Source organism: Phyllostomus discolor, chromosome 1, assembly GCF_004126475.2.
Source record: "Phyllostomus discolor isolate MPI-MPIP mPhyDis1 chromosome 1, mPhyDis1.pri.v3, whole genome shotgun sequence".
NCBI classification, from domain to species: Eukaryota; Metazoa; Chordata; class Mammalia; order Chiroptera; family Phyllostomidae; genus Phyllostomus; species Phyllostomus discolor.
Window position 1 is genome coordinate 147,302,206 of NC_040903.2, and position 10,070 is coordinate 147,312,275.

General features: G+C 36.6%; 1 protein-coding gene across 1 annotated transcript; it reads right to left on the reverse strand.

Annotated features, from left to right (window-relative positions):
• Nucleotides 1-5,376: 5,376 nt before the first annotated feature.
• LOC114490334 (olfactory receptor 4F3/4F16/4F29-like) lies at nt 5,377-6,600 on the reverse strand. The gene has a single exon (XM_028504314.2). The coding sequence runs from the start codon at nt 6,598-6,600 to the stop codon at nt 5,662-5,664; it is 939 nt and encodes a 312-aa protein (XP_028360115.1). The 3' UTR covers nt 5,377-5,661.
• Between the last annotated feature and the right edge of the window lie 3,470 nt (nt 6,601-10,070).

The window sequence follows — 10,070 nt, forward strand, 5'->3', positions numbered from 1 at the left end:
TCTAATCCCACTTCTTCATGGCAGTGCAAGATTTCTGCTGAAAAATCCACTGACATTTCTGGGAACTCCCTTGTATAAGAATAGTCATTTTTCTCTTGCTGCATTCAAAATTTTCTCTTTGTCTTTCCTATTTGACATTGTGGTTTGCTATTATAATGTGTCCCACTGTAAATCCATTTCATTTAAACTTGTTAGGAGTCCTGTGTCCTCATGATTCTGGACATTGATTTTCTTCCCAAGATATGGGATATTTTCAGCCATCATTTCTTAAAATAGACTTTACACTCCCTCCTCTTTCTCTCTCTCTCCCTTTCTCTCTCTCTCTCCCTCTCTCTCTCCCCTCTCTCTTTCTCTCTCTCATCTCTTTTTGGGTCTACCATGACATATATTTTAGTTTTCTTGGTGGAGTCTGACAGTCCCTTAGGCTTTGTCCACTCTTACCATTCATTTATCTTTCTGCTCCTCTTACCAGTCAGTATAAATTCAAATGACATGTCTTCCAGTTCATTGATTCTCTCTTCTCCTTGATCAATTCTGATTTTGAACCCCCTCTGGTGAACTTTTCAGTTCCATTACTGTATTATTCAACTCCAGTATTTCTGTTTGACTCTTTTTTCTACCATATCGATCGGTTTGTTGATATTCTCATTTTGTTTAAATATTGCTTTCCTGATTTCACTTAGCTGCCTCTAATGTTCTCTTGTAACTCAATGAGCTTTCTAAAGATGATTATTTTGAATTCTTTGTCAGGCAATACACAGATCTCCATATCTTTAGGATTGGTTACTGAAGAATTCTTTTCCTCTTTGAGTTGTGACATGTTTCATGATTCTTTATGTTCCTTGTAGGTTTGCTTTTCTGTCAATGCATTACAGCTTCCTCTCCTAGTCTTCATGAGCTGGTTTTCACTGGGAGACACCTTCACAAGTCAACAGAGCTAAATATGAATCAAAATCCTTCAGACTCAATTCTCTAAAGGCATGGCCCCCTTAACTTCCTTCCTGGCTTCTTGAAGGAAAGCCTTGGTTCTGTTCTTTTTCCAACTCTCACAGAATAGTGCCATCCATAAGAGAACAGCCATTCATTTCGTTGTTGCTAGCTAGTGAGAAGACTTGGATTTTCCAGTTTTTTAGCACTCAGTAGAAGCAAGAACTTGGCTGCACAGAAGTAACTCTGAATTTCTGAGGATTAGACCCTCTTTATCCAGGAAACAAACTTCAGTCCTATGCTTATTCCCACTATCACAGAGCAATATCAGCTGTAAATTTTTGCCCCGCTCCTTTTCTGATGCTCTGAACTGTCCCAGGAAACCAGTCTCTGCAAATTGTTCAGCAGTAAATATGAGGTGCGATAGGAACCTGCTATCTTATGGACTACAAGACAACTCTCCATAAATTTAAAGCTATTCAAATCACACAAAGTAGGTTACGGGCTACAATAAAAAATAAATTAGAATCAATAACAGGATGATATCTTGAAATTTTTCAAAGAAATTATAAATTATGTGTTAAAAAAATAAAAGAAAAATAAGAACATATATTGAACTAAATGAGAAGAAAACAAGATATATGAAAATTTGTAATTCAGTTAAAGGAGTGCTTAAGGGAAATTAATACAACTAAATGCTTGTGTTAAAATACAAGGGTCCTAAATGATGATGATTTCTTGTTAAAGAAACTAGAAAAGGGCAAATTAAAAATGAAGAAAAATGTAAATATAAATGTAAAAGCAGAAATTAAATTAAATAATGAAATTGAGAAAAATAAATGAAATGAAAACTTGGTTCCCTGACAAAATCAAGAACTTGAAATTTTCTAGCCAATATGATAAGATAAGAAAGAAAACGTACACAAACCACCAAAATTCAAAATGACACAGAGGGGAATACTGCACATCTTACAGATACTTAAAAGGATGATAAGGAAATATTGGAAACAACTTATTCCAATAAATTTGAGAATATAGATCAATGTACAAATTGCTTGGGATATAAAAACTACCAAGAATTGAATTTATACTTGAAAATTTTCCCACAGAAAAACTCCAGACCTAGAAGACTTCACTGGTCAATTTTACCTAACATTTTAAAAAGAAATCATATAAATTCTATAAAACTCTTTCAGCAAATTTGAAAAGAGGAGATACATTTTAAAACTCAAGGCAACAAAAGAATGAACAAGAAACACAAATAAAAAATACTCATAGACAAAAGGAAAGGGGACGGGAAGATAGTAAAGGCGAAGGGGGTCAAATATATGGTGATGGAAGGTGACTTGACTTTGGATGGTGGGCACACAATGCAGTATACAGATCATGTGTTAGAAATGTATTTTCAGCCATAAAAAAAGACAGAAATCTTACATTTTGAAACAGTATGGATGGACCTGGAAAACATTATGCTAAATGAAATAAGCAAGCCTGAGAAAGACAAGTACCACATGACTTCATTCATATGTAGATTCTAATGAACAAAATGAACTAACAATCAAAATAGAAACAGACTCCCAGATAGAGAGCAGCCTGAGAGCTGTCAGGGGCAGGGGCGGGTATCTATGTGGGTGCAGGTATTGAGCAAAAATGAAAAGAAAGGTAAACACCTGGGGACACAGACAATACTGCAGTGATGACCAAGGGGAGGAGGGAGGAGAGTGGAAGGAGGGCACAGTGGAGATAACTGGTGATGGACAGATACTTGACTTGGGGTGCGTAACACACAATACCATGCACAAATGATATAATCTGATTAACCAATGTCACCCTGATAAATTTATTTTTTTAAAAAGATCCACATTACCCTGATAGTAAACCAGAAATGGCATTTTACAAAATCCAACATTAATTCCTGATTTTAAAACATTCAACAGGACTTCCGCGTCAAGACGGAGGCAAAGGTATGTATGCTTTGCCTTCTTCCTCAACTAGAGAAAAAAATCACAACTAAACTACAAAACAAATATTACCCAGATTTTCAGAAAATCAAGCTATATGGAATTAGGACAACCAGAGATTTTAAAAAGCCACATTCATCTAGATGGATAGAAGGGGTGAAGATGTGCAGCTGTTAGAGTGGCTCACACAGGTGGAGAGACACAGAGACACAAGGAAATGTGGAATGGTACAGAGAGGTGAGATTATGTGGAATGGGCAATCCCACATCCACATGTGGTAGATAAAAATCAGGAGGAGTACCTTCAGAGTGAGGGATTCCAGCCCCAAATCAGACCACCTAGCCAAAGGTTCTACCACCAAGAATATAAGGTCCCATAACTTCTAGCTCTAAAATCCAGTGAACATTGACGTGGTGAAACAAACTGTGGAATTCTCAAGAGACTCTTCTTAAAGGACCTGCAATGAAGTTAGGACTCACTCAGACCCACCCCTCTGGGATTCAGCAACAGAACAACTACTGGAAGAGCACCAGTGGCATATGGGGAGAAAGTGAAGAGACAGGCAAAAGGGCTGGTGCCAGGAGACAGCTTCCTCCTAGGTACAACTCCGCAGGCCAGAGAGTAGCACTGTCATCTCTGTGAACCCTCTCTCATGCAGAACAACACAGTGGTGGCATGGGTTGTGCTGCCCCAGTGATTATCTAAGGATCTACCCCACACATTTTACAGATGCACTTTTCTACAATATATCATGCTGCTAAGAGAGTCAAAGCAGCCATACCCCATACACAGAAACAAAAACAGTGAGGCTGCCAAAATAAAGACACAAATATGGCCCAAATGAAAAAACAGAACAAAGCCCCAGAAAGAGAACTAACCAGAATGGAGATAAGCAACCTCTCAGTTGCACAGTTCAAAACACTGGTTATCAGGATGCTCCAGGAATTCATAGGTAGTGTAATAGGATAAAAAGATCCACCCAGAAAAGAAGGTTACATTGAGTGAAATAAAGAAAAGTCTACAGAGAACCAACAGTGGATGGAATGGAGCTGAGATTCAAATAAATTATTTCGAACACAAGGAAGAAAAAAAGCATTCAATCAGAAAAGTGAGAAGAAAAAATAACTCAAAATTGAGGATAGGCTAAGGAGCCCCTAGGACACCTTTAAACATACCAACATCCAAATCATAATGGTGCTACAAGGAGAAAAGGAAAAGCAAGAAATTGAACTCTTATTTGAAAAAGTAATGAATGAAAATTCCCTAATTTGGTGAAGGAAATAGACATACAATTCCACGAAGCTCAGAGAGTCCCAAGCAAAATGGAACCAAATAGGACTACACCAACACACATCATGATTAAAATACTAAAAGTTAAAGATGAAGAAAGAATTTTCAAAGCAGCTAGAGAAAAGCAGATAGTTACCTACAAAGGAGTCCCCTTAAGACTGTCAGCTGATTTCCCAACAGAAACTTTGTGGGCTAGAAACTGGCAAGAAGTATTCAAAGTGAGGAAAAGCAAGGATCTACAACCTAGATTCCTCTATCCAACAAAGCTAACATTTAGAATTGAATGACAGATAAAGTGCTTCCCAGATAAGGTAAAGCTAAAGGACTTCATCATCACCAAGCAACTGTTATACGAAATGCTAAAAGGAATTATATAAGAAAAAGAAGAAGATCAAAATGATGAACATTAAAAGGGCAATAAATTCACAACTGTCAATAATGGAATCTGAATAACAAACTAAGCAAACAAGCAGAAGTGGAATAGAATCATAGATATTTAGATCATTTGGAAGATTATCAGGTGGGTGGGTGAAAGAGGAAAATGGGGGCTAAGGTGCAGGGATTAAAAAGTACAAATGGATAGATGAAAAAAAGGTAGGGGGATGAGACAGCATAGGAACTGAAATAGCTAAAGACCTTATATGCATGACCCATGGACATGAACTAAGGGAGAGAATTGTTGGAGGGTATGGGGTTACTTGGTGGAGTGGGGCCAAGAGGAAAAACTGGGAAACCTATAATAGAATAATCAGTGAAATATATATCTTTTAAATTCAACAAACTGAATAAATAGGAACTTTTTCACCTTGATAATAGGCACCTATGAAAAACCTATATACTTAATGATAAAAGATTGAATGCTTTTCTCACAGGAATAAGAATAAGTAAGGATGTTCACTCTAACCACTTCTATTCAGCATCATAACATTTCATCTAGCAATTGCAATACAGCAACAAAAAACAATAAACTAATCCATACTAGAACAAAAGGATTAAAATGTCTTTATTCAGTGACAACATGATCACCTGTGAAGAAAATCTTATTTAAACTATAAAAAAACTAGTAGAAGTAAGGGGTTTTACAAGCCTTCATGATACAATGTCAAAAAAAAAAAAAAACATTCTATTATATTTATGTATACTAGCCATTATTAATTATAAATTAAACAAACTATACTATGTAAAAAAGTATCAAAAATTTAAGTACTTAAGAATAAATCTCAAAAAAGATATGTAAGACCTATTCACTGAAAACTACATAACATATCTGAAAAAATTTTAGTGGGACTTACATAGATAGACATACTGTTTTCATGATTCACTCTTTCCATGGAATAAATACATTCATCAGCTAAAAATTCTGTTAAAGATTTCATAACATACAAATCAATATGTGATGTCTCAAACTTCCTGAGTCAAAAATATCAAAGACAGAAAACAAGGGCTACACAATCGTTGGTGAAAAGGCCTTTAACCTTATCACTTAAGAGACCTTTCTGTAAATAAGTAAGTGTTTCCATACTCTCTTCATTGCTGCCTTCATCTCTTTATTCCTAAATGTATAGATGACTGGATTTAAAAAAGGAGTGAGCACAGCATCAGACAGTGCAAGAAACTTGTCCATCTGTGAATTGGGGTGTGGCCATGTATAGACAAACAAGGTTGGGATAAAGAACAAAAGGACCACAGTGATGTGAGCTGACAGAGTGGAGAGAGCCTTGGATGAACCACCTGAGGAATGTTTCCAAACAGTAAACATGATGTAGACATAGGAAATGAGGAGTATTAAGAAGGAACCAACACAGATAAAACCACTATTGGCAGTGACCATGAACTGCAATCTGTTGGTATCTGTACAGGCCAGTCTGAGGAGCCGAGGAAGGTCACAGTAAAAGCTATCCAATACATTAGGACCACAGAAGGGCAAATTAGCAATGAATGCTAATTGGAACAGTGAGTGAGTGATGCCAAGGGCCCAAGCAGCAGCTGTAAACAAAATGCACACTCTCTGGCTCATGATGGTCAGGTAGTGGAGAGGCTTGCATATGGCCACATATCTGTCAAAGGCCATGGCCATGAGCAGCACCATCTCTACCCCACCAACAACGTGGATGAAGAAGACCTGAGCAATGCAGCCTCCAAAAGAGATGACTTTATGCTCTCTGTAAAGGTCATAAATCATCTTTGGTGAGGCAATAGAGCAGGCTCCTAAGTCAATGAAAGAGAGGTTGGCTAAAAAAAAGTACATGGGCGAGTGTAAGTGAGCATCAATGGTCACAGAAAACACAATGAGGATATTTCCAGTCATGCTTGCCACATAGAGCACAGAGGAAAACACCAGGAGGACAAGCTGGATCTCCCATGAATGGGTGAGTCCCAAAAGCACAAACTCAGACACAACTGAGTGATTCCCTCCATCCATTGATCCACCCAGCTGGGTTGTGGCTGTAATTATGAGAACTAAGAAAATGAAGAGGAAATTGTGATTACAGAGATGACAAGACATCAAAGAATTCCAATGTTCTCATTACAAATAAAAAGTATACAGTTATACAGTTCCCTAAATATACAAAAACAAAAGTCAACATAATATTACAACATATGAACTGTAACATAGTTTAAACCTATCACCAAAACTCTCTCTGCAATGTTCAGTTCTCAAATTAACAGAAAAGCAACAGTAAAAGATACATGACTGTTCATGATATTCATCTCCTGTTTAAATCACTTCTAATATTGACTACTCCTCATTTCCAACAGATTCCATCTTGCTTTTATGTATTTTCTCAAAATCCTTTTCTTTTTCCATTTTGCTGTCACAACTCACAGAAGGCAGCAATAAGAGGAAAATATGATTTGCTGATGGGCTGTAACACCTGGAGTGAAAAGTTCTTGACATGAGTTGAGACTGAATTAGGACAGGCTGAAGCTTGAAATTGAACAAAGACACTGGGATAGGTGACATTGAAGAGCCCCTAAATATACTAGAACAATGGAATTATGTAGACTCTAATAAAAAATCAAACCAGCACTATTTTCCATCACACTCTATCATGTCCACTTCTCACCTTGGGGCCTCTAATTCCCACACAGTTTTTCATAACTATAAAGCCATAAACTGGCCTAAACCCTCTGCAAGAATTTCATGAGGAATCTGTGCCACCTAGTGATATAAGTTTCTCTCCAGGCCTAATAAATATGTATTTGGAAGATTTCATCAGAATTTAGCTAAGGCACATGCCTAACATAACCACTAAAAATATGAAGTTGCTTTTCAAACCTACTTTTTTCAGTTCATATACATGAAGGTATTAAGGACCAGCACTTGGAACACTTGAGATATTAAATGTTATTCATCAGTATCTCAGCCTACCTTTGGTGACATCTTTTATGTCCACTGCCATCCCCCTACCCATTAAAGTACTGAGTGCTGCCAGCATGGTCACCCATTCTAAAATTTCATTTTATCCTGCATTCTTTGAAATACATTCAGATATTTTATGTTCAAGGAAATTTTTATTTTATACTTTTCATCTATGATTATAAAAATAAGAGGAATAGCAAACATTAATAAGACATACTTTATTAGGGCACAAAGCTTTCTTCTTGATCTTAACCCTTAAAATACAAAGTGTAACACTGGAGATTTAGTCCTTTAATGCATGTTGTATTTACATGTGATATGCACGGTGAGCAGAGAACAGTGTTATGTTTCTTCATTTCCAATACACACCGCAGTCATTCCTGATGGTGGAGAGTAGGTCCTGAAAACACTCAATACAAGTTAATCAATTTAAGAGTTGATGAAATACAGCAGAACAGGAATACTAACATCCTTCACTTTTGCAGCTACAACTCCAGACCTCACACAAACAGCCCTATGACTGATGCCCTCACTCAACCCAGATCATAAAACTCACAGAAACTGTCATGTCTTGATCCCAATTCTGGATGACCATCATTGGCACAAATGCCACTATATTCTCACCCACACATGGTAATTACACTGTCACCCCCTGAGCAAATACTCCACAATGTCAGGGTGCACACTTTCTATTATCAGAAACCTTAACCTTCAAGTGGGGAATGGGGACAAGGGACAACCACATATGCTGCTCATCAGGGGAGGAGAGGACTGATGGGAGGAATATGCTTGGAGAGGAGGTGATAGAGACACCAGGGACGGACCCAGGAAACTCAGTAGCTGTTGAAAATTATCCAAGGCCTTACTGAGGAAAGCCACATGTCCACATTGTGCTGAGATGAAAATTCTCATGGAATTATATAAAAGTAATTTTTCATTTGGTCATCAATCAGATGGAAAACATGAGACCCTGAAAAATAAACTGAGTTTCCCAGATTCACACATTTGTCAGAATTGGGCACCAAATGTTAAATTCATTGATTTTATTCCAAAAAGACAAATACTAGAGAAAGTAATTAAGTTTAAAAAAATTGAAAACAGTGATTTTTTTCCTGGTTAAAACTAAAACTAGCAAAATTCACAAAATGCCCTTTATTAATACTAAATTATATAACAGGATAACAACAAGTATATATACCATGTGTGACTAGTTAAAGATCATTTGACAAGTATAATAAATAGTTAATTGTATTTGAGAAAGTGATTATTTTTCCTGCTATTATGATTTGTGTAAAGATTCTTATTTTGCGGGTTCTGTAACTGGTCTCTACAACTGTTAAAAACTTAAGGTCATGTTCCTAAAAAACCAATTCTCTTGATCTTTATAAATTTTATTATCCTGAAGCCTCCATTAAAATCCCAATTACCTCTTGTAGCTTTTATTGAAAATTTTCTTTTATACTGATTTGTTCTTTTGCTAACTCCTGTAAGTCAAAGAACAAGAAAATATTGAAAATACAAGAATTGCACACATACCAAATACAATCTAATGTGGTATACCATACATGTAAAGTGAATAGTAAGATGAATATTTGGTAAGGGTTTTGTGGGGGGGGTGGAGATAGAAGGTAATTCATGACAGCAGCAGCAAGTAGGGAAGGCTACACCAGGGGATAGATATGGATCCAGCTCTTTAGGAATTAGAGAGAACTGACTAGAAAAAAAAACAAAGAAGATACATACAATGTGAGGAAAATACCCTGCCTTATATAATATGAAGTTACCCATTAAAACTAATTGTCATTATTCATATGCATATAGCCCATATTATACACTCAGGTACCTATAGAAAGTCAGTAGATTGTTCTTGATTGAGAGGTAATGTTAATATCCCCGGCCTATAGTAAGGCCATGTCTTCAGGTCAGTGATCTCTATTATTCATGGTTCTGTTCTCTCTCAGTCACATTTTCCAATAGTTTTAACAGGCATAAGGGAAAATTCCCTATTTCAAAATTTATAAAATCCATGACTGTCAGTGAGAGAGAACTCATCTCTCAGTGAGAAGGCACCTAAAGCTTCACAACACATTTTTTTTGCTGCGGATTAGATAGTATTTCAACTCCAAATGTAGAACCAGCACTCAACTTCTTTTTCTAAGGTCTATGGAATAATCTGGTATGCAGAGAAAATAAAACAGAAAGGATAAAAATTAAGATTTAAAATATGGGAAAGATGGGGAAAGGGAAATTAGGAAAGATATGTACAATATAAAAAATGAGTTCAGGAGAAAAGAGAGAGCTGAATAAGGTTCAGGTGATGAAATATGGTAGCCTCTGTTTTTGAGAACCCAGGTAAGTTAAAGAGAACATCAGTCTCTCACCTGTACTTCACTGATTAATCACTGTTCCTGTCTTTGATATTGGGTTGCATTTAAGGTAGGAGAGAAAAGGCTGCTGCATATGTTACTTGCCCTCTCAGACTCACAGAGTTTCTGTGAAAATCACACATGGTAATGAACAGAAAAACT